The 25,985-nt window shown below is 41.3% G+C and overlaps 1 protein-coding gene across 4 annotated transcripts in view; it reads left to right on the forward strand.

The window, feature by feature from the left end:
* LOC143273115 (transmembrane protein 184C-like) overlaps window positions 1-25,985 on the forward strand; it is a 92,308-nt gene that overhangs the window by 55,985 nt on the left and 10,338 nt on the right. For 2 of the 4 annotated variants that reach the window (XM_076571479.1, XM_076571478.1), the window contains exons 5-10: window positions 573-647; window positions 1,398-1,491; window positions 3,607-3,719; window positions 6,353-6,452; window positions 6,874-7,045; window positions 7,516-25,519. In XM_076571479.1, coding sequence (XP_076427594.1) covers window positions 573-647; window positions 1,398-1,491; window positions 3,607-3,719; window positions 6,353-6,452; window positions 6,874-7,045; window positions 7,516-7,877 — 916 coding nt within the window. In that variant the 3' untranslated portion in view covers window positions 7,878-25,519. Of the gene's footprint in view, window positions 1-572; window positions 648-1,397; window positions 1,492-3,606; window positions 3,720-6,352; window positions 6,453-6,873; window positions 7,046-7,515; window positions 25,520-25,985 lie in introns of those variants that run through there. The other 2 variants (XM_076571480.1, XM_076571481.1) reach the window with 2 other exon arrangements.

Consider the following 25,985-nt stretch of genomic DNA (forward strand, 5'->3'; position numbering starts at 1 on the left):
CCAGCCTGTGGATCGCCGCCCACCCTCAGGGTAGTTTGCCTGTCCCAGGAAATCTTTCTGTAAACACATTCACCAGGAAGCTGCATCCTAAATGTCAATGCTTTATACACGTGCGTGTGCACAAGCTCACAGTTCATTTGTGCCTCCGTTTTTCTCCTGTGTTAGTTAGAGCCATCACTATCAGTTCTAACAGCAAAGCTCCTGAGATAATCGGTTTTATTTGACTCACAGACTCAGTTCATTTGGTCCTGTTGATTTGCAGTGTATCAGGGCAAGAGTGGGAAACAGGAAAAGACCAAGATCCCAGCACCTTTTTCTGTTCCTTCTGTTCTGTGTTGCACTATAGTGGAGCTGAAGGGAGGCTTTAGGAGATAAAGTTACTAAATAATTTCAAAGTGGTCTTCAGATTTCCGTGTTGCCACCACATTCTTACCCTACTATCATTTAGGAGAATGAAATTGGCAGAAATCAATATAATTAGTGTCAGCTGTCAACGTGATTTTAATTTGGAGGCTTTGCGATGTTCTGATGCCACTGAATAGTTGAGATGTTATGTTCTCTTTCTTCTGCAGAATGCTGCTCTTTCGATGCAAACTGGGAGTGCTGCAGTACACTGTGATCAGACCAATTATCAGTCTTATAACATTGTAAGTATGGCCTTCCTTTAGCTTTTTTTAAATCTTTATGATACATAACTGGGAATATAGCTCAGTTGATAAGAGTGTTTGCCTTGTATGCACAAAGCCCTGGGTTTAATTCTCAACATGACAGAAAACAAGTGTAGTGATTCATGGCAAATAATCCTAGCACTTGAAGGTAGAGGCAGGAGAATTGAGAGTTTAAGGCCAGACTGGGCCCTGTCTTAAAAAAAAAAAAAAACAGTTGATGTTCTTAAATGGAAAAAACAAGTAGAAGAACAATGTTGATTAATAGTGTAAATACATATATAAAAGCCGGACTCTATTATGATGAACAATGCAAAGGATTGCCATGATTTTCACATTCTTTGAGAGCAGAATGTACAACACATCAGAAAAACCAAAATTAGGCTTACTAAAATAAACAGACTTACTGAAGTAAACAGGCTTTACTAAAGTAAACAGACTCTAAATTTTAAGTGTTGCTACCACTACACCTTAAGAACGTGTTCAGGGCTGGAGAGCACTCAGTGGAGCACTCAGTGTTAAGAGCACTTGGTACTCTTGCAGAGGTTTAGTGAAATCTAGTTCCAGAGTATCCAGTTCCCTCTTCTGGTCGCCAAGGGCATTGCATGCACATTGTGCACACGTATACATGCAGGTAAGACATTTGTATGCATAAAATAAGTCTCTAAAGGGTACATATTAAGATACTGGTTTACTTGGTCAGTCATAAAGTTTATTCTTGCCATTTTTAAGGATATGTGAATTGGTTGGTGTCTACGATGAAGGGAAATTTGGTTTCTCCAATGCAAGGACTTACTTGGTTATAATAAATAATTTGTCAGAACTGGTAAGTAAATCATCATTCTTCTCAATTGTACTAAATTTGTTTCTGTTGCTAAATATTATCAGACACTATTTCTTGAGGAAAAAATTACCTTTTAATTTGTACATGGAACTTGAAACAGCTTTAATATATACCTTTATACAATATAGAAGTACAGTAATATGTTCATGAATGATTTGGTGACTTACATGCAGAGCTGTTTGCTCTTGTGACCACACAGCCTTGTGAGGATAAGCATGGTGTGCCTTCTAAATAAACAAAACAATGCAATAGACCTATTCATTAAGAGGGAAAAGTCTAATTGGCATGAGAGGAGAGAGTTTAAATAAAAATGGAAGAGTTCACCAGGTGGTGGAGGCTCACACCTTAATTGGGAGGCAGGGGCAGGCAGATCTCTGAGTTTGAGGCCATCTGGTCTACAGATTGATTTCCAGGACAGCCATGGCTACACAGAGAAACCCTGTCTCAAAAGACCAAAAAAATAAACAAACAAAACAGCAAGAATTTAAATCTCTGATCTATATTTAGAATTAAAGGAAAATTAAAAATGACTTTTGTTTCCCAAAAAAAAAAATGAGTGTTGTTCTAGGCACTGAAAGGCTCTCTTAAGCTGATGTGTATTTCATCTAAAGTCTTTGGATAGTGCTTTTTACAGTATAGTAACAAACACTTCTAATACATAAATTATTAGAAGTTTATGATGGAGCCAAGCATGGCATTGCATGCCTTTAATCCCAGAATTTGGGGAGCAGAGGCAGGCAGATCTCTGAGTTTGAGGCCAGCCTGATCTACAAAGTGAGTTCCAGGACAGCCAGGGCTACACAGAGAAACCCTTTCTCAAAACACCAAAAAAAAAAAAAGGAAGGAAGGAAGGAAGGAAGGAAGGAAGGAAGGAAGGAAGGAAGGAAGGAAGGAAGGAAGGAAGGAAGTTTATAATGGAAATAAATGGGGTCTGTCTCCAGAGCTTTCTCTCATGTTCATCTCCATGACCAGCAGTCTTTTTCTGGGAATGTAGTCTAAAGAAATGGTAGAAGTGTTTTAGCCTTCTGGGATGTAATGCCCATTATAAGAAAGGACTGGAAACACTCTAAACCCGGTGGGCACAGTTTGGTCCTCCCATTGGCATTTAGACAGATACTAAAAGTAAACCTTATGAAACATACACAAAAGTTAGCTACTTTCAGTTGAAAAAGATATTGGGGGACAAAATTTCATTTTAGTTCATGACAGATGTTAGAAAATTGGGTTATGACTGTGGAATACGCCTGGAGTGTTTGCCTATTACACAGCCCTGGGTCAGATCCCAGCATGAGGGTCACAGTTCCTATGTACAAAGAAACGGCTCAGTGCTAAGAGTCTGTTTGTTTTTAGTGGTACTAGAGCTAGAACCCAGGGCCCGGGAGTGTGTGACAAGCACCCTGGGTGGCCCTGCTCCAGTGCAAGGTCTGAACTCGGTTCTTCCTTTACTGCTCTCATATCCTGAAGTATTTTAAATTAGCATAAAGTATCTCCTGGTTTTAATGGGGAAAGTAAGCTTCCAGAAATGCTTCTTGCTGTTGAAATGCTGGTTGGTTATTGTAACTGACTCTAAACTTGGGCATTTATTTTAAGAAGTAAGGCCAGCTGGACTTACACACTGCTCTCAAGGAAATGGTTTGTGTGATGCAGATTTCATGATCACAGTTTTGCTGAAACTGTACTTATTTAACGTGTTGCCTTATAAACTCTCTCTCTCTCTCTCTCTCTCTCTCTCTCTCTCTCTCTCTCTCTCTCTCTGTGTGTGTGTGTGTGTGTGTGTGTGAATGTTACACAAGAGACTAGCTAATAATAAGAATCTGTTTTTATAAAAGTGGCGGTAATTTGTGTTGCCTTTTTCTTTGACTGAAGGAAACCTTCCGTTCATGTCATTTGTTTATTGCTTTGAGTTCCAGTATGTGAACACTTAGAAACATATTCAGGAAAAATGTTACGTACCTGTCTTGAGAAATCTCACATATATGCATCTTCAGCAACATATTAAAAGCACTAAAACGTCAGTAGACTCTGGTTTCAGCTTTAAGGAAAGGTTCTGTCACTGTCTTCCTGCTGCAGAATGTTGAATGTTGCTTTTGTTTCTAGTTCGCCATGTACTGCCTCCTGCTGTTTTACACAGTGCTAAAGGAAGAGCTCAGCCCTATAAAACCTGTTGGCAAATTTCTTTGTGTCAAACTTGTAGCTTTCGTATTGTTCTGGTAAGTATTGCTTGTTCTTAAATATCCTCATTTTATAAATGCCAATAAAACTGTTGGTTAAGGGAGTTTTTTTAAATAAGGTGAATACAATGCCAGGCTCAGTGGTGCCTGTCTGTAATCCCAGCTCTTGGGAGACTGAGGCAGGACTACCACTCAAGGCCAGCCTGAACTAGGAAGATGCCTTTGGGGCTGGAGAGAGGCTCATCAGCTAAGAGAGTGTGCTGCATATCCAGAGGACCACAGTTTGGTCCCCAGCACCCATGCCTGGCGGCCCACAACCTCATGGAACTCTAGCTCCAAGGGGTCTGAAGTCCTCCTCTGGCCTCTGTGAGCACATGCACAGACTTGCAGTCAGACACACATAAGAACATCTTTTTAAAAAGCCATCCCTTCAGGTCTTGTAAGATTTACAGAAACAGGGATGGAGAGATGGCTCAGTGGACAAGAGCACTTGCTACTCTTGCTGAGGACCTGGGTTTAGTTCCCAACACCAACAAGGTTAGTGGCTCCCAACCTTCTGTAACTTCAGATCCAGGTTATGCCCTCTTCTAGTATCTGCAGATACTGCACATGCATCATATACACACATTCAGGCAAAATGCATGCACATTAAAATAAATATTAAATAGTTTTAAAAAGATAAAAAACAAATAATCTTAGTCATGTGTGGTGGTACATACCTGTAACCCAGCATTCAGGGTGAGGCAAGAGAATCTCACATTGTGAGTTTGAGGACAGCCTGCTCTATAAAGCAAGTTGTGGACCAGCCTCTGCCACATTGTGTTATCTTGTATCTGAACAATCAAAGAAGTAGTCAGATGGCCACTGTGACATTTAAAAGATGAAGATAATTTGAGATAGCCTAAATATCTTGATGTTGGTGTGGTGGTGTATACCTTTAATCCCAGCACTCCCCGGGCAGGCAGAAGCAGGTGACTCTCTCTGAGTTCAAGGCTAGCAGGGTCTACATAGCAAGTTTGAGGCCAGTCAGCTACATAGTGAGACCCTGTCTCAAAATGAACAAATTACCTAAAATCTGTCATAACTAAAACAGCTATCAATTTGGGAGAAAACATGTAAGGACAGGGAAATGTTTATCAGTGAGTGTCCTTTAAAACACAGGGTAGGGCTGGAGATCCATCACAGTGTCTGCCTGGTGTATCCACTGCCCTACTGTCTGTCCTCACTGTCACAAAGCAAACAGCAAACTAGCCATGGTGTTAGGACAGGATAGATACTAAGAGTTATAGAAACAATCCGATCCAGTTTAGCAATTCAGCAGGGCAGAGGAGAAGGAATTCATGAAATTGCACTGCCAGAAGTAATCATTAGCAGTTGAAGGCACACATCATATGCTACAGAGACTTCTGGGACTCGATGGCATTATAATGCAGATACTCTGTGGGCTGGCAGGCTAGCTCCCTGGGGAAAGGCACTTGCTATGCAAGCCTAATGAACTGAGTTTAATCCCCAGGACCTCTGTATAGGTGGAAGTAGAGAACCAACTCCACAAACCTGTCCTCTGGCACCCTGCCACACTAATCATAAGAAGTAAGGCTTAAAAAGGGAGAGAAATCAAAACTGAAATTAATAGGGCCAGTGAAATGGACCAGCAGGAAAAAAAAGCTTGCCGTCACCAACCTGACGATTGGAGTTCCATCAAAGAGCCCACGAGGTAGATGGAAAGAAATGACTCCTGCAGGCTGGCCTCTGACCTCCACACACACAACATGTTACATGTGTGCACACACACAGCCAGAAATAAATATTTTTTGTCCTAGTAATTATCCAGGCATGGTGGCACATACCTTTAATCTCAGCACTTGGGAGGCAGAGGCTGCCAGATCAAGGCCAGGTCAATCAGCATAGCAAGTCCTAGAAAAACTAGGGTTCCATTGGTAGACCCTGTATCTAAATGAATGAATGAATAATACAATCAAATCCTAGTAATTACACATGTAAATACACTTGAGTACCAGCCCTTTACTTACAAGCTGTTAGAACTTAGAATCTAATTGTTTGTGCATAGTTTCAAAGCAAAAATGATATATGAGCCAAATGATGAAGGTCTGAGAATACATAATGAAATTCATCTTATGAAGCTAGTAGAATAAATTCATGAGGCAAGGTGAGTATATTTCATATAAGCAGACCTTGTTTGGGACTATGCCCTGAAGGCAGAGCAGTGGTGGGTCCTGGGGTACATTGAGGCCTTCACTGTTTTTAGGTGCACGTTTTAATCTCTTTGTGTATAGGATATGCATGTGTTTATTGTGTGAGTGGCACACGTCCATGCCATGTGTGCATGTGGAAATGAGGACAGCTTTGGGTATCGGTCCTCGCCTTTCATTTGAGATGGGGTCTCTTAACTGTCACTCTGCACACATCAGGCTCGCCGGCCTGCAGTCTTCCCAGGATTCTCTTACCCCACCTCTCGGCTCACTGCAGGAGCTCCGGGTTTACAGATGTGCACCACCATGCCAGCCTTCCCTGGCTTCTGTGACTCTAACTCAGGTCCTCACACTTGTGCAGCAAGTGTTTTACACACTGAGCCCCCTCCAGAGCCCCTAATTGCATAGACAGTTGGTCATTTCATGATCTAGATCTGACCTTTACCTTTTCTTGACATACAGGCAAGCAGTCCTTATAGCACTGTTGGTGAAGGTTGGTGTTATTTCTGAAAAGCGTACGTGGGAATGGCAGAGCGCGGAAGCTGTGGCCATGGGCCTGCAGGTAAGTAGTGCTGTCAATGAATCAAGGGCTTTTACTGTTTAAGCTGTTTGACACAGTGTTGTCCTAAACCTGCATCGTGCAAACCATGGGCAAGACTGTTAGCTTACTCCATGAAGAGGAGCGGGAACCCTAGAGAAATGGCCCATAGGTACTGATTGGTAAATGTTTTATTCCTGGTCCACATATATCTGCACGTTTCCTTACAGTCCTCGAGGAACAGATTAAGAAATATTTGACTGAGGGAGGGCAAAAGAAATGTAAACCTTGGCTTGTCATGTTTGAAGTGGAAAAAATGTTGAAAAATGAATATAATCTGGATTATATTTTAAAAGTTGACACCCTATGTAACTTTGAAAATGTTAGCATTTTGAAAAACTAGATTTAAAGCCAAAGATGATGGATATTTTTGTGGCTATTGTAGGATTTCATAATCTGCCTTGAAATGTTCCTTGTGGCCATTGCACATTACCATTTCTTCTCCTACAAACCCTACATTCGAGAGGCCGAGGAAGGCTCGTGCTTCGACTCTTTCATGGCTATGTGGGATGTGTCAGATATCACAGATGATATTTCTGACCAAATAATACACATGGGTAAGTAACAGCTATCTAACTTCTGTTGGTGTGAGTGTATATATAGGGGGTTGTCTGCGTGTGCAGGTACGGTCAGAGGTGAACCTCAGGTGTGGTCCCTCAGGAGCTGTTCAGCTTGGGGTTTGGAACAGGGCCTCTCACTGTCCTGGGGCTCACAGATTGATCTGGGATCGCTGTCCAAAGGCCCCAGGATCCAGCTCTGTCGCTAGCACAGGACTGCAAGCTGCCCAGCTTGGGACCTGTGCTGAGGACTGAACTCAGGTCCTCATTCTTGTGTGGCAAGCACTTTGCAGACTGCCGTATCACCCCAACCCAAATACATAAGATTTACTCTAGTAATTTAAGAAATAAGAACATACTTAAAGCAGTACCATGATACAGGCTCTTCAAATCTGGGGAGAATAAAGAGAGGAACTATTTTTAGAATGGTAAAAATAACTTTTGGCTAATAAATTTATGTTATCTTAAAGGAAGTACAATGCGAGGGTATCAGAAAAAAAAATGTTTTCCTGAAGACCCGAAGCAGACTGAACACACAGGTCTGCTTTCCTCATCATCAAAAGATGCAGTTTCTGCAGGTTCAAAGCCATCCTCACACCTGGGCCAATATCAGGCCTTTGAACACATGATTACTTCACAGAAAGCAGCCGCTGCATCCAAGTCATGTGAAGACATTGTCATTGATGTCCCAGAAGAGCAGGAACCTCCTGATACAGGCCAACATCAAGACTTAGAAGACACAGATACTTCACAGGATACATTTTCTGAGGCCAAGCTATGTGAAGATGTAATGGTTAATATCCCAGAAGAGCAGAAGGAGCCCCCTGGCTAATAAATTTATATTATCTTAAAGGGAGAACAATGTGAGGGTATCAGAAAAAAAAGTTTTCCTGAAGACTCGGAACATTCTGAACACACAAGTCTGCTTTCCTCGTCGTCACAAGATGCAGTTTCTGCAGGTTCAAAGCCATCTTCACTTGCCCCAGGACCAATATCAGGGCTTTGGACACACGATTACATCACAGAATGCAGCTGCTGCATCCAAGTTATGTGAAGACATTGTCACTGATGTCCCAGAAGAGCAGGAACCTCCTGATACAAGCCAACATCAAGACTTGGAAGACACAGTTGCTTCACAGGATACACTTTCTGAGGCCAAGCGATGTGAAGATGTCATTATTGATATCCCAGAAAAGCAGAAGGAGCCCCCAACCCATCAATGGACTCTTAAAGCTACCACAATCTTCTTTGTGTGTAGGCTCAAGATCTGAACAGTTCAAAATGTTGGAAAAATTCAAAGACAGGCAAAAAACAGATATAACTACTATATATAATAAACACACATAAAATGCCAATACACACATGTTAATATATATATTTGTGTGTTTTGTATATCACAAATAACATTTAAATTTCCTAGGCTTTGGTTTTCTTAAACTGTTAGAGTATCATATATTCAAACAGTAAATAACAACTTCAGCTGAACTCTCTTGCATTTCTCAAGAGGATGGACATTTGAAAAAAAAAAAAATCAGAGCTTCTTACCACTGCATGAATGTAATGATCTGGACTGAAAATGTAAATACAAAATTAAGATTAATTTAATCATAATCATCATGTGCGATTTAAGTTTACATAATTATAGTTCAATTACATGTTTTTCGATAAATGCAATACCATTTTCTGAAACTCTTACGTATCTTACTCTTTTACTCTTTTTTTTTTTTTTGAGATAGGGTTTCTTTGTAAATCCCTGGCTGTCCTGGAACTCCCTCAGTAGACCAGGCTGGCCTTGACTCACAGAGAGCAGCCTGCTTGTGCCATCAGACTAAAAGCATGCACCACCACCAACCTGGCTGTGTCTTACTCTTTAAACATAAATTCTTAACGCTTTAACAAAAATTGCTTGATTAAAAGTCCACATTTTTTTAAATTTTTGAGCTAGACTTAACGGTGTACACATTTAAACCCAGCACTCAGGAAGCAGAGGCAGGTGGGATTTGGGCAGTTCCTGGCCAGTCTGGTCTAGGCCAAAACCAAAAAAACAAAACATTGGTCAAAGAAACAGAAGATGAAGCTAAATGGAAGGACACCCTGTGACTCAGAATAAATCTTATCAGAATGTCCACACTACGAACAGGAACATATAGATCAATGTAACTGCCGTCAGAATCCTAGTGGCATGATTCAGGCAAAGAACAGTCCTAAAATTCATATAGAAATATTTTTTTAAAAGGCCAGACCACTTCTGAGGAAAATTGGACACATGGCATTTCCTGATTTGAAATACAAGCTGGGTGCCATGGTTCGTGGCCTGTCATCCTAGCATAGGATGTTTGAGATTATCCTGAGCAACATAATACACACACATACCCCATGTCTTTTTTTTTAAGAAACTTTTTTATTCATTTTACATACCAACCACACATCGCCCTCTCTCCCCTCCTCCCACTCTGCCCCCTAGCTTTTCCCTCCCACTCCCATTCCCTCCTCCAAAAGGGTAAGGGCTCTCAAGGGGAGTCAGCAAAGCCTGGTACATTCAGTTAAGACAGGACCAAGCCCCTCCCCCCTGCAGCAAGGCTGAGCAAGGCATCCCACCATAGGTAATGGACTCCAGAAAGCCAGCTCATGCACCAGGGATAGATCCTGATCCCACTGCCAGGGGCCCCTCAAACAGATCAAGCTACACAACTGTCTCACTTATGCAGAGGGCCTAGTCCAGTCCCATGCAGGTTCCACAGCTGGCCAGACATTTCTTACAGTGCTATTATTGTATAAAAGTATCTGATCGTCTAGACAGATCTCATGTAGTGAAAGCAAAGAATTAAATTTTAAAAATCTTTGCTAGTTTTAGGTATACAGTAGCACCTTGGGTTGATTTCATTTTTATTTCCTTAATAGATTGAAAGGTGGTATACCATGTGATTTAGCTTTCAATTCTATTGTTTTGTTCTAATATGCCAAATTATGAATTAGTTCCTGCTGATAGTTTCTTATTTTCAGTCTCAAATAGTTTCTCTAAACATAAACCTTTGGTTTTCTCTCATACCATAGTAGTTACTTTCTTTTAGTCCAAGGGTAAAATATATACCTGTCTTTTGAAAATTAGCAAACATGTCTTCTCATGGAAATTCCAATCTTGACTTAATAACCTGTGAAATCTTAAGCAAATTATTTAATGTCTCCAAACCTTGATTTTCAAATCTATAAGTTAAGAAACAAAATAATGTATACCTCTTAGGGATGGAGTGACAATTAAATTAAAAATACATATGGGTTTTTTTTTTCATTTTTATTTTTTCCTATTATCAGCTTGATACAGTATAAATTCTTATCCTAATAGTGAAATGTTTCACTGAGGCTTGCCCAGTGCCTGAGTAAAACCAAAACTTATTATAAGCCACAGTCATTCTAGGGTCCCCCCTGCTATATAGCCTCTCTGATTCTGTGGGTTGCAGTCTAATCGTTCTTTGCTTTATATCTAGTATTCACTTATGAGTGAGTACATACCATGTTTGTCCTTTTGGGTTTGGGTTACCTCACTCAGAATGATATTTTCTAGTTCCATCCATTTGCCTGCAAATTTCACGCTGTCATTGTTTTTCTCTGTAGTACTCCATTGTGTATATGTACCACATTTTCTTAATCCATTATTCAGTTGAAGGGCATCATCTCTAGGTTGTTTCCAGGTTCTCACTATTACAAATAGTGCTGCTATGAACATAGTTGAGCATGTATCTTTGTGGTATGATTGAGCATTCCTTGGGTATATGCCCAAGAGTGGTATGGCTGGGTCTTGAGGTAGATCAATTCCCAATTTTCTGAGAAACCACCATACTGATTTCCACAGTGGTTATACAAGTTTGCATTCCCACCAACAGTGGAGGAGTGTTCCTTTTGCTCCGCATCCTCTCCAACATTGACTGTCATTAGTAGTTTTGATCTTAGCCATTCTGACAGGTGTAAGGTGATATCTCAGAGTCGTTTTGATATGCATTTCTCTGATGATTAAGGATGTTGAGCATTTCTTTAAATGCCTTTCAGCTATTTGTGATTCTTCTTTTGAGAATTCTCTGTTTAGCTCTTTAGCCCATTTTTTAATTGGACTGTTCAGTATTTTGATGTCTAGTTTCTTGAGTTATTTCTATACTTGGGAGATCAGTCCTCTGTCAGATGTGAGGTTGGTGAAGGTCTTTTCCTATTCTGTAGGCTGTCTTTTTGTCTTATTGACCATGTCTTTTGCCCTACAAAAGCTTCTCAGTTTCAAGAGGTCCCATTTATTAATTATTGTGCTCAGTGTCTGTGCTGCTGGTGTTATATTTAGGAAGTGATCTCCTGTGCCAATGCATTCAAGAGTACTTCCTACTTTCTCTTCTATCAAGTTCAGTGTAACTGGATTTATGTTGAGGTCTTTGATCCACCTGGACTTGAGTTTTGTGCATGGTGACAGATATGGATCTATTTGCAATCTTTTACATGTTGACATCCAGTTATGCCAGCACCATTTGTTGAAGATACTTTCTTTTTTCCATTGTATAGTTTTGGCTTCTTTGTCAAAAATCAATACCCCATGTCTTAAGAAAAAATTGTTACAAAGCTACAATGGTCAACAGGGTGGTGGGCTGGAGAGTTTGCTCAGTGGTCAAGTACACTGGCTGCTCTCCCAGAGGACCCAAGATTGACTTCTAGCACCAACATGGTAACTCTATCTGTAACTGTAGTTCGGGAAACGTAGTGCCCTCTTCTGACCAGCTCAGGCACCAGGCATGACACTGGTGCACAGGCTTGTATACAGGCCAAACACCCAAACACATAAATAAAAATGTTTAAAGGAAAAAAAGTGGGATGCTAACAAAAACCAGACAAGTAGAACAAAATGGAAAGTCGGAATAATTGCTGACAAGAGCACCAAGTGGGCGCACTAAGAAAAAATAGCTTCCACCCAGTGAATTGTCCCAAGAAGTCTGGATTCCAATACCAAAGAATGAAACCAGACCCTTATTTTACGCCAGACCCCAAAATCAACTCACTGTGCAAGGCACACAAATGTGAGGCCTGTAACTAAACTAAGAGAAGCCCCTGAACCATTGGCTTTGCCAGCGACTTTCAGAACACCACACCAGAAGGTACCATGCAAGCTTCCAAAGTCCTACACATCTATGGCAGAACCACGTCAACAACGCGCATGCCGTGACGACCCTAAAGCGCAACAGCGGCATGCGCACCTTGGCCGTAACCAACAGCTCTAACGACTGAAGATCTGCTCGACAAGAGGAAACCTGCCTGGGACTGGAAGCCTGGCTAACTCCTTAGTGCTAGTGATTACTGGAGGAGAATCTACAACCACTAATTTACTAAACCAGCATAATCCCTAACAACAATCCATAAACATCTGTCCTTATACTCACAGATAAGTGTAGATTTTACCCCTCATCAAGGAAACATCTGCAACAGACCATTACAGAAAACCATTGCCAAATGCAGAGTTGTGGAGCCCAGTCCCAGTGGACACATCAACAAAACACTCCCACACCTAAGGCTCAGGGAACATTGCAGAAGATGGAACCGGAAGATTGTAAGACCCAGAGGATCAGGGACTTTGCTGTGAGATTGTGTCTTCTAGTAATGTCAGAAGCTACACCCCCTAAAGTCTCACAAACATGACTGCCCAAATGTGAGCTGAACAAGGACAATACCAAGGGAAAAGCCCACAGGCCTCAACCCTACACAAAGAACTATAGGCAACTGAGGAAAGCTGGACGTCAGAGAGATGGTCTTTTCCATGAAAAAGCATAATAATTAGTTGTCTAGTGCCAAATGCTCAGCTCCTAAAAACATAAATACAGGTAGCATTATACAGACTGGGCAGGCTATATCTAGGAATATATATGGTATACTTATAACCATGCAATAACAATGAGAAAAGAGGCCATGAATTTGAAGGAGAGCAGGGAGGGATATATGGGAGGCTTTGCAAGGAGAAAAGGAAATGGAGAAATGTTGTAAATATATTCTAAAAAGAAAATTAAATTAAGATCACACCATAAGTTTAGCCCACAAAAACAAAACATGAGTGAGCAGGACTTGATCTGCCACATTCTACAACAGATGGCACCTGTGCACCCACTGATGCACACAGCCCTAGGTCACAAAGCCCTGGGGAGATGGCAGTTGTGCTGGACACGGACTTTTCTTGTTTATACTTTCCACACAAAACACCTACACTGTCTTAGTTGCCATATCTAGAGCTCCCGTAAGGATAGGACAACTATATCAATCTAAAGCTTCTGCAGAGCAAAGGAAAAATATCAGTGACCTCAAGCAGCAGCCTACCTACTGGGAAAAAGACTTGCAAACAATATCTAGCTTAAAAGGAGCTAATACCTATAAAGAACTCATACAGCTCAGTAATAGAGCAGCCCTGCTACAAATTAGAAAAATCTTGAACAAACATTTCAATAAAGCAGACAAAAATGGCCAGCAGGTGCTGTCTGCTCCTTCCTGACTGTGGACATAATACGACAAGCCACTTCATGTTCCTGCCACCACACCACAGGACTGCATCCCTCCATAGACCTTCACTCTGTCTCCACTGGGAGCTGTGCACTTGGCTCCAGCCAGGTCCCACATCAAGGCTCGCTTCCTTGTCGATTTTAGTGCAGCCCCTGCCCAGGACAATGTGCAGATTGGACACAATCAGCAGCTGTGGGGTTATCTCAAATTAAGGCCCCTGCTGCCTCTGGGTCTCTGCAACCCAAGACATGCTGTGAACCATACTCTTGAGGAAATTCATCAACTGTCAGTCATACTAAAAACCTGGCCAGCAGAATACTTCTAGACTATGGAAGTCTTTGGAACAAAAACTCACTGGATTCAGTGACCTGGAGACCAGGATAGAGCCAGAGTCTGCTGGGCTCTAAACAGCATGCTGGACACTGGATATACAACAGCAGGGTCAACATTGGCTAACAGCCTCCTGGAGGCTTAACTAGACTTGAGACCTCAGTGTCTGTAACCCAGCCTGCAAAAGGGAAGCCCAGAAGCAGGAACAGCATTCCAAATGAGATCCTTGGGGGCGGTGGGAACGACACCCAGGGCACTGTGACCAATAGCTAAGACCTAGCCATGAAATACCTAAGAGCATGTCAGGCTTCTGGAAACCAGGAAAAACGTGCCAAGACTTGAGACCGAATCCAGTCAACAGGACAGACAACTCTTATGCTGTTACCTTTTTATCCACATTTATCCTGTCAGTTTTGTTGTTCTAGAGCTACTCTTTTTTTTTCTTTCTCAAAGCACCCAGGCTCCACTGGTTTGTGGGGTCTGTGTCAGCCTCCTAAGAGCTTGGGCTGTTATATTACCTGATACTTTGTATCTCCCCTTCTTGTGGCCACATTGGGAGACCCCCAAGCAAGGCCACCACAGAGCCAATATCTGATGCAAAACACACAGGGGTTTATTGATAACAAGCAAGCCCAGGCTTGGTCTGTGTCCAACACTCAACACAGAGAATAGAGGAGGATAGCCCTGAGCTCTCAGAGTGAGGGGTTTTTTAAGGGAAAAACCGCAAGCAGGGTGGTACAAGCCTTGGATTCATATGATTGGGTGAGGGTATGTAATCTTTGAATTTACTGGTTAGGAGTTACAGTTATCATTTTTGGGACAGGCCTGGACAAGTTCCAGGCTCTGTCCTTGAGCTGCCATGGAGGCTGGCTGGCCTGGCATGTTCACATTGACCCATGCATATAGCTCTAAGTTGGTGAAGAGTCTCAGACAGTAAACAATTGACTGAACCTTGAGCAGTCAGAGTACGTGCAGAAAGGGAGCTACTGCAAGGACTATGTCATGGCCCTGAAACTGCTGCTCAAGTCTCAGGAAACTGAAATTGAGGCCTGACCTCTGAGAGAAGACTGACAGCCTGCTATGGCATCTGCTTGGTCCTTTCATTGCCCCCTTGAGTGGTATATAATCTCCAATCTTGGAGATGTTTCTTTTTGGTAAAAGACTTTATCACCAGAGTAGTAGATCATTTTAGAGACTAATTGGATCAGGACTTAAGAGTTTTCCCATTATCAATGGCAAAGTGAGTCTCCCCTTATTCAGTTGTTGCCATCTGCAAGTGTGTCGTGGGTTCAAGGGTTGATATTTGGATTCTAGTATCCTCAGTTTAGTGGTACCCAGACAGGAATCTTCACTTAGTTAAGACATCAGTAACATAAGAGCCAACAGTAATTAGCAGAAGCACAAGGGCCAAAAGCCCTGTGATGGCTGACAGTTCCTTATCCTGAAGGAACTTGGAAATGAGAATGGGGACCAGTTATTACTTTATCTCAGGCTCCCTATGACAAGAAATTCCCTTTTGATCTAACATTCCAGGTGGGGGACAAGGGCAACGTTTTCACTTCTGTAATTACTTCCTGCTGACATTGGGACATTGTTGTCAGGGCCCTGGAAAGCTGGAATGTTAGTCAAAGGCAAGGAGGGAATGTTTTATTGATCAGCTGAAGAGATGGCATGTATATTGGCTGAATTGGTTAATATCAGCTTTCAGCAAGTTCAGGGCTCACAATCATTTGGAGTAGGTTGTCACCAGGAAACAATGCTTGGATGTGTCTGTCAGCCAAGTGGAAACCTGTTGAGAGATATAAACTAGGATCAGGAGCTAAAATTCATGAACTTATTTGGAACATTCAGATTCATAGTCTCAGTACTTGTAGTATTATCAATTTGCATTGAAATCTATATTGTGTTTTCTATCTAGAGAGACAGGTATAGATTGGACTGATATGTCTTTGGCCCAATAAACAGCATCTATCTCTCTATATCTCTCTCTATGTCTCTCCCCGGCTCTCTCTCCCTGGTGTGCTCTCTCTCTCTCTCTCTCTCTCTCTCTCTCTCTCTCTCTCTCTCTCTCTTCTCTCTCCTCTCTCCCCTTTCCCTCCTAATAAAGCTCTAAAAAAAATTTAAAGAAAAAATGCATCTATAAGTCTATATTCAGAACCTATTTCTCTCTCTCTTTTTTAAGAGACTTAGTAGCTTTAATTAATTAATGCATTGATCAATTAATTAATAAGGTGGCTGCAACCTTGTGGAAGACTCTGGCTGACTGATGTTGCTAAGCTGACAGAGCTACAGCTAGCCCCGTCAGTGCCATCAGAGACCTGAGAAGGATACATTGTACCTGAGTGCAGACTTCCAAATCTATTAAAAAATGACAGGCTATCCATTACCCAGACCGCCATCACCCCAGGCTCCTGTAGTGTTCATAGCATTGGCAGGACAGGTGTCAGGACAGCATCAACCTTGGCTGCTGGGCCCATGACGTGAAATTTTCCCTGTGGAGGAGCAACTTGGGAAAGACTGACCTTATCTTGTCAGTGTCTCATTTGGGAATTCTGGGCCAGATCCCTGGCAGCAGGTGTTGAGCTGGGGCATCTTGCTCAGTGGTTGGTGTTATCACCAATTCAGGTGACACCTTCCTGTCATTGTTCCATATCTTCTTTGGAGATCCTGGGATTGCTGGGAGCTGGGAGTCTCTGTATGTTATAGTAAGCTTTTTATCAAATAATTTAAATACCATATTCACCAGATCTTTGATGGGTTTGAGGATCATTATCTATTAAATATATCTGAGCCAAAAAAATCTAGGCCTAATCTTGAAAACATCTCTAAGTTTGGTAACAATAACCATGCTAATTTGTTATCTGTAGATATATTAGTCAAATGTACCTCTCAGGTTCTGTTTTTTTCTTATTTAAATAGCTTATAATTAAATAAGAATTAACAGTACATGCTTTAAACTAGTACCTGGATAGCCGGATGACTAGCATTAACTTGTATTCCTTAACAAAGAGGACATGCAAACTCATATATTCAAAATCAAACATACACGTGGCCACATTTTTATCCATACCTGTGGGGCATACATGGGCTGCAAAAAGGGTGCTGAGAGAAATTCAGATAAATAGAGCTTAAGCTTTAAGCTGTTTACGCAGAGAGTGGATACAAATGGTACCAGAGGAAGTTAGTTTAAGCTGTTTGTACAGAGAATAGATACAAAGGATGACAAAAGGAAGTTAGCTTGGGTTGTTTGTATGGAGATTAAAGACCAATGGTGAGAAAAAGTTAGCTCAAGTTATTTATGCTAAGATAAGATACTAAAAACAGATGATGTCAGGGCATAAACAACTTGTAAATAGGGTGCCCTTTAAAATGATTGGTTTGTTCCTTCACCCCCTCTTAGGGTTCTGAGGTTTTCTGGTAGAAAAGAGGCTTACTGCCCATCAATAAACGAGTTCTTGCTTGACTTGACTCCCCGCTGTGTCTCCGGGTAAGAGGGAGGCTGGGAAATGGGCGAGCGGCCTGCACTTGCCTTTCCTTGGTTCCAGGCCACTTCTTCACAGGTGACCTAAGTTCCCGGTGGGGCAGGTCCCCACACATACCTATGGAGTAGACAGACATTTTTAAAATTATGAATCTTTGGAGACTCAATGTAACAGCAGAATAGCAAGAAAAAGAATCTGAAACATGCTTCATTCTTTTATACACCTTAAGTCACTTTTTTATCATTACTTAAGCCTCTTTACCCTCAGATCTTTATATCTTGCATTTTACATACTTTCCTTCTTCCCAAAACATTTCTTATATTCTTATATCTAAAACATTTATATCTTAGACCCTACATAAACTTTATTTATACTCAAACCTCACAACTTACTTAAACTTTAAAATACTTAATGACAGGATGATAAACGGTGCTGGTGGCAGCGTGCGGCACTGGTGGCGGTGCTGGTTACCAACGGAAAAGTCACAAGCCATGGCCATGACTAGCAGAGTTACAGAGAGCTTTATTGGAAGGAAGTGGGGGAGAGGAGAGAGGAGAGAAAGATGGTGAGGTGGTGGGCGAGGGCAGCAGAGCAGAGAGAGCAGAGGGAGCGTGGAGTCTGCGTCTGGCTTTTAAGGCACAGAATGTGTGACCATGCTGTGCATACATAGTCACCAGCGCCCACTGATGACATAAGACGCCAGACCCTGAACGGCACATGTGCAGTCGTGTAGCTGGAGTGAGGGCAGAATTCTAACACTTAAAGTTCCACATTTGTACACCTCAAACTACTTTCTCAGACCCAAAACATCATATACTCAAACCTGCATGACATACTTAAGGCTTCAAATTTTTACACCTTAAACTGCTTCCTCAAATCAAAACATCATTTATTCAAACTTTTATCCTCATATCTCAAGCCTTTATATTCTTATAAAAACATTACAACCTAAAACAACTTTTTTTATTTAATTCATTGAGCTATCCTTTACTTGGAATTTGACACAGGTTTTTTTTTCTCCTTATCTTAACCAACAATAATTTGTAACCAATTCTCTTAAGTGATTGCAAGTACTTGTAACCCATTGAACTCAAAATGACCAAAACCCATATATCTTTGACTGTTAATTTAATATTTTTCTTTTCAAGCAATATCAGGACAGAGAGGAGTTAACAAGGATAGCTGCTGACTGGCAGAAGAGACCTTAAATTTATCACAGTGAAGAACTTGGCTTAGGAAGGAAGGGGGGCGGGGTTGGCAGCCAGGCATAGAGTGTGTCCTTGGCTGCCAGTGTTCCTGAAAAAAGTTTTTGTTAACTCCTCTGACTAAAATCAGATTCTCTGTTCAGTGTTCACACAGTTTTTGTCAATTGCAGGCAGTCCCCATCCCCCTGCCCATAGCTCCCATCTCTGCCCGCCTGTACCTAGAGCACACCCTCTGTGCGAGTGGCTGCTGCAGTCCTGATAGCAAGAGAGCTAGGGAGGGAGGGAGGTGGCCCTCGCTGTGCCTCTCTCTCCTCTTTCAGGAGAAGAGGGAGGCTAGTAGACAGAAACAAATAACATTCACACAGACAATCCAGTGCCGGAACATCGGCACTGAGATGACGGCCTCACTCGCAGCTAGTGAGCCCCTCTTACAGTACAGCAGCCCCACCTGGCAGGAGCTACCTGCTTATCTCAATTCAGTCAGGGGGACCCAGTTCCCTCTATTGTGGGCAGTGGCTCACGCACATCTGTCAGGCCTGCCGGCAGTCAGCTGGGTAGCTGGGTAGAGCCTTGCGGATTGAAGAGACAATGAAGAAGACAGAAAAGAGTCAAGAGGTCTGCTGGTCAATGCTAGACAGTCCCGAGTTTATTTCACAGCCAGCTTATATACAGTCTTGAAGGACAGAGGTAGAACAATGCACAGCACAGGCATTCAGCAACAGTCTATCCTGCCTTGCATCAAGGAGCAGGCAGTTTCATTTTCTATCTCAATATACCTCTGGCTGGCATGGACAGCCTGCATCTAGCTAGATAATGTGTTCCTTCTTGTAGGATAATCAGGACTTTCTCACAGCCCTTCAAGGAGGCTCTGTGGGCTAATCAAAACTTTCTCACAGCCCTGGAGCACACAAGCTTGAACTCTACTGACTCAGAATAGACTTCAGATTCAAACTAGGAAACTGAGTCAGTTGTGGGCTCCCACTATTCCTTTTTATTTATTTTAAGACTCCGCTGAGTCTCTCAGATGACTGTGCCTGTCTTAGGTGTTTCCTTATCACACTCCAATCTTACCCATCATGTGAGCATGAATTCTATCATTCACATCCTGTCCTAGGTTGAAAGGAAGTAAAGAAAACTTACCCGTCTTTGGCTACCAGCATCTGGTGTTAAGTCAGAGGAATGTGCATAGTTTTATTCCATGGAATTCTGAGCCCAGTCTCCATAACAAGTTCAAAATCAGCTTGAGAATCTGTCAGGGGCAAGGACAGAATCTCTAGTTAGTGGAAAAATACAGACCCCCGATAAGACAGGGAACTAGATCAGCTTACAGTCAGGTTGTCTAGCAACAGGACATTGAGTCAGAGCCCTTGACCCTTTCACCCTGTAAACATCCTATAAAAACATCCTGTTAGCTTGCCCCCCCTTATGCAGATGACAGCTTCTTGCTCCCCCGACCCTGCAGGAACTATATAAACCTTTCTGGAGAAAATAAAGTGGCACCTTGATCAGAATCCAGACTTGATGTATTTTCCTTTGTATCTCCTGTCCCTACATTCCCTCCTTAGGGTGGTCAAGAACCCGTTGTAGCCCTGCAGGCAGAGCAAGAATCATAGGCAAACAGATTATGCCTACTACATGCTCCAATAGCTACAACACTACTTAAAAGTGAAGTAAATGATGACCGTGAAGGGATAGCCCTTTTGAATTGTTCTAGAATATCTTCAGCTGTTTTAACTGCATCAAAATTCAATTTAGCCTTTTTCATTTCTCTAAATCTCTTGATGTAATTTAGCCAAATCTAAGGATTCATTAGAATCATGCCAAATTCCTTTTAAGATGTGCCATAACTCTTTCCCATCCAATAGCACTTTCATTATACACAGAAGATATAACACAAATCCATTCATAATTAGCATGACATTTCAAATGTACTCTAGTTTTCAGGCTTTGGAGCTCATCTCCCAGAAACTGTATCACATCTTAAAAAGCATTCAATTTATGTTCTATTTTCACATCTATATCTCTTTAAATCTCTAATATCATAAAGACATTCATAAACAATTTGTGAACAAACCCTGCTATTTGGGAACAAAACCTGCTGTCTGAGTGGATTGAGACAAAGCCACTGAAACCACTGTAGTAGTAACAAAAGCTGAAATTCCTGCTATAACTAATGCAGCAATATGCTTCTGTCTGCTTAAAGCTTTCTTGATTTCTTCAATCACTTGTAACCTTTTATCCTCAAACCATGGATCACTCGTATATACTGACAATATTACAAAAGAAAGTTATTTTTATACCATTACATGAATACAGTTATCCATTTGAGACATACAATTGGTTAAAATACAATTAAGACATGATACATTGAACATAGAACCATTTATAGAAATATTTGCTTCACCAACTAAAAGAACATAGGGCATTTTGACATAAGCTAAAATAGTTCCTTTTAAAGAACAAACAGGTTTAAAGTGACTGAAGTGTCCTGCAACTGTTCCCATGGCAGCAGCAAGTTTCCAAACAGATGTTTGTGGAGATCTAGTACTGGAATACCAAATTCCAGCTGACAATCCTTGGTCCCAAGATTCTTCTGTAGACACTGTATAAGAGTCACTATAATGTCCTGATTTCCAGACCAATCAAGAATATACTTCTGTCCATGTGATATTATACTTTAAAGGAATAATGCCAGTACATCATCTCCATAACAAAGTTCTGTTAGGTTCTCGCAGTTCTTTTGTACATGGAGGAAATTGTTGAGGGGGTGAAATATTACTTATCCATTTACCTTGAGGAAGCAATCCAAGACATCCCTCCAAAGTAATATTTTTTGTAAAATATACAGGAATACCTTTACCAATATCCAAAACAAGAAAATTGTGAGCAATCTGGAACTCTTGGGTGGCAGGTGGATCTAAAAGCCTGGTATCATTAATTGCAACCACAATTTCTTTTCCTTCCCAAGTTGCAGGATGTAAAATTGGTGGATCAGGAACATAGGCCCAATAGGTTTCACTCTGGCATCTCTGGATGGTCATCAGCAACACCAGGATCAGTATTTCTCTGCTCCATACACCACACCAATCTTTCAGGCAACCAACAAGTTTCATTTTCATCCTGTGAGAAAACATAAACATGCCCTTGTCCCCATATTAAACAGGGATGGGGTCCTTCCACAAGCCAGTATAAGGATCTTTACATTTAACTTGAGCAAATTTTGTGGTGGTGCCTTCATGCCAAAATTGATCAGCTACAGATTTTCTAGCAGCATCCACATTTTAAAAAATTAAAAAACAAATAAGGCATGATTTAAAGCATTATGTGGTGACTGGGGTTATAACTCCCCCTTCTTTAATTTTTGAAGATGTATTTTGAGGCTGCTGCGAGCTCTCTCAACAATACCTTGTCCTTGAGGATTATAAGGAATGCCTGTTTTATATTCGAAATGTCATAAATGATTAGGAAGAAGACCTTGAGGATTTACTCCAAAGTGAGGTACAGTCAAATATTGAGGACATGTACCACATTTCTTTAACAATTTGGTGAACAGTTCCTCTTGTTAAACCAAATTGTTTTCTTAAGCTTTACTATTCTGATGATGCAAGCCATGTGATCACTGAGCAAGCTCAACTTCAGATAAAGCGATCAACTGATAAAGCGATGAACTGAATAAATTTATCAGCTAAAGCATTTTTTTTAACCAATGGACCAGGAAGATTTGAATGTGTTCTTATATGTTCCACAAAATATGGCAATTTTCTTAAATAAATGGTATCCTGAATTTGTTGAAATAACATTCTTAATTGCTCATTAATAGTTTTAATATAAGAATGTTTCTATAGCTTGAAAAGCTCTATAAATATATTGACTATCTCTATATAAATTAAATAAATTATCTTTTTTAAGAACTTGAAAAACCAACAGCTCAACAACTTGAGCTGAATCAGGAATAGTTTTAACTACATGTCCTTCACCTTTAATCACCATTAATAAGCTGCTTTCCCAATAGAAGAACCATCAGTAAAAACCAAAGCAGCATCTTTCACTGGAGTATATACTAATACTTTAGGAAAAGTAAAAGAATGCATCTGAGCAAACTGTAATAGTTGATCAGCAGGATAATGATTATCAATTGGACGCAAAAGGAATTGCCCAAGAACCATTATTTTGAAATAGCCCACCAGTTCGTTGTTTAGTAAATGGAACATTTACTACATTTGGTTCCTTTCCAAAATATCTTCTAGAATCAAGCCCATTCCATTTTCCTGTGACTCATGCTTCTCATGGCCAACACCTGGCATAACTGTTAAGATCCATAACCCTCAGCTGTTTCTCATGATCACTTCATGTCTTTAAGACCATTATCATTTGGGAGACTCTTAAATTGCAAAGTTTACCTGTCAGAGCAAGGTGCATTCTTGTGTATAAAAGCATTGAGGTGCAGCTTTAATATTTTATTAAACATTGCTTTAAGCCTATCTTATTAAACCTTTTTTTTTTTTTTTTTTTGGTTTTTCGACACAGGGTTTCTCTGTGTAGTTTTGTACCTTTCCTGGAACTCACTTTGTAGACCAGGCTGGCCTCAAACTCACAGAGATCCTCCTTGCCTCTGCCTCCCGAGTGCTGGGATTAAAGGCGTGTGCCACCACCGCCCAGCTTAAAGCTTATTTTTTATGACATGAAATATCATATAGAAATCTATCCCAATCCAAAATATTTAAGGATTGTTGCCTCCTTAGTCTAAAAGGAGATACAATGAACAGATTCTTTAACTTTATTTAAAGATTGTTGCCAACCATGTGGCTGCCCACTTCATGATGAGGTCACCAGCCAAGATGGAGGAAAGCCATGTGGTTGCTGTTTAAAATTAAACAATAGTTACATGCACACATACACACAGTTGGATCCAACTTTCATTCATACCCATAAATCACATACATGTCCACATATATACACACATGTATATATTTCCATTTTTAACATAAACATTTTTCAATGAAGAATCATCAGCTATTTTTAATATAAAGAAAACCAGAATTAACATTATGTTTAAATCCCACATATATCTTACAGTTTCCCTTCACATTCAGCATAGTTCACATCCCCTCTGACCTTGTACAACTTAGCATGTACCTTCAGGTCAGGCCCTTCCCTATGTTTGCTCTTCTGGTTCAGCCTGACATAGACAAACTCCTTTTTCCCTTTCCTACCACTATTCCAATCTTTCACCTTCTCTTGCTTTTCAAACAACATGCAAATTTCTACCAAAGTTCTTTTTCTTGTGGTTTCTTTTCAGCAGTTTAGAACATTGCATAGGTATAACATTTCAAACAAGAATAGAAACATGTAGATATATGCATATATCATAACAAAAACCTTATTTTTGCATTAATATATTAAAAACCTGTATCAATGTGAAACATTTCAGATTAGCAGAAGTTTTTCTTATCTTAATCAATAATAATTTGTAATCAATTCTCTTAAATGATGACAAGTATTTGTAACCCATTGAACTCAAATGACCAGAATCCATGTATTTTTTCTTTTCCTGTGGAGGCAAAAGCATAATTTTTTCCAAAACATCAGAGTATGCAGGCTGGTAATTGAACATTTTTTTTTCTCAAGCAGTATCAGGACAGAGAAGGGTTAAGGTGGGTTAAAGTTGGAAGTTGCTGGCCAGCAGAAGAGACCTTGATGTTATCACAGTGAAGAACTTGGCTTAGAAAGGAAAGGAGGTACAGAGTGTATCCTTGGCTGCCAGTGTTACTGAAAAAAAAATTGTTAACTTTTCTTACTCTAGTAATTACCAATTAACATCAGATTCTCTTTTCAACGTTTGATCAGCTTGCCAATAGTAGGAACGAACTCCCTGCCACTTCATCTGCAGCTTCTGTCTCTGCCCTTTCTGCTCCAAGAATGCACACCCTCACCCTCTGAGAGCTGCTGGCTGGCTGCAGGCTTCTCCTGCTGGCCAAGACCAGCTCCATTCATGTTGCAGGCCTCATAGCAAGACGGAGGGAGGCGGCCCTTGACATGCCTTCCCTCCTTCTCTTCCAGGAGAACGAAGAAGATTAGTAGGCAGAAATGAGTAACACTGACAGAGACATAAGTCCTGTACATCAGCACTGAGACAATGGCCTCACCAGTCCCGTCTAACAGATGACTTCTCTTGCTATACATAAGCCACACCTGGCAAGAGCTACCTGCTTATCTCAGTTCATTGGGGGGACCCAGTCCCCTTAAACATGTGGAACAGAACAGTAACATAGTGACAGAACATTTACCAGCCACAGTGAACAGAGCTGAAAGTGAGACATTGGGCTAATGGTTTGTGGTCATGACTGGCTTAATCTCTCCAATTCAGTAGCACAAGCAATACCTGGTTGCAGGACCACAGGTGAGCAAATCTCACTGCCACCTCCCTCTAGGTTTGGGACCTGGACAGCCAGGAGATCCCCTGGACCTCTGGCTCTGTTGAAGTCAGATGGCTGGCTTATGGCCACAGTATTTGTTAGTCGGTCCAAAGGTAGTCCTTGGCCGTACCTGGGACTTCTCAGGCCCAGGTGATTTTTGTGTGTGTGTAATGGACTCTGAACTCTCAAAAGGATCTAATCCTTTTGAATTTTGCACAGCCCTAGATATAATCCCTTTATATGAAAGGGTCTTTGCTTCTGATGAAAGGAGCACTGTAGAACGTCTGTAAATATGTTTTTATAATTCCATTCAAAGCTGCTGTGCACTCAGATGAAAGCTGTCAACCTCTGCTGTCTGTCCAGGGCTGTGATGGAGTCAGACCTTGGGAGTGAAGGTGTCTGTTCTTTGAAGCTAGCCCGGTGCTCTGACATTCGATGCATTGTAAGTTGCCACTGCCAACACGAGACCAAAGTGTGTGACTTGTCATTATGCAGTGTGACAGCATTAAAGACTGATGGTGAACCTCAGGGGAGCAGTCCTTGGACTCTGTTTGAGGGCTTTGCTGGGGCGGGGAGGCATGGTGAGAGTCCTCATCTAGAGAAAACTTTCCCTTCCTGGAACATGGAGGTTTCCCCGTTCTGAACCCCAGCATCACTGGTGAAGGTTGGGGTGAGGGCCTGCCCTGAGCGCCTTTTCTGCCTTGCAAGGCTCTTGGCCACATCTGGGGACCACCAGGGCTAAAGATTAAAATACTCTGTGCCCGAATCCCCACTGCCAACTAGATAGGCCTGGCTAGACCAGAGCTAGGATGTTAGGCTAGCTGCTTGGAGGTAACCCAGGGTCTGTCTGCCCTGTGAGAAGTGGGGGGAAAAACCTACTTCCTGTTCCAACTTCCCAGGAACTTCAATCTCCTTAAAGAACTGCATAAAGTATAAAGCAGATGGGACATAGACTTACAGGAGTGTGTTGGTTTTGTTTCTGTGCTGTTGAATG

Source organism: Peromyscus maniculatus, chromosome 5 (genome assembly GCF_049852395.1).
Source record: "Peromyscus maniculatus bairdii isolate BWxNUB_F1_BW_parent chromosome 5, HU_Pman_BW_mat_3.1, whole genome shotgun sequence".
Lineage (NCBI taxonomy): Eukaryota > Metazoa > Chordata > Mammalia > Rodentia > Cricetidae > Peromyscus > Peromyscus maniculatus.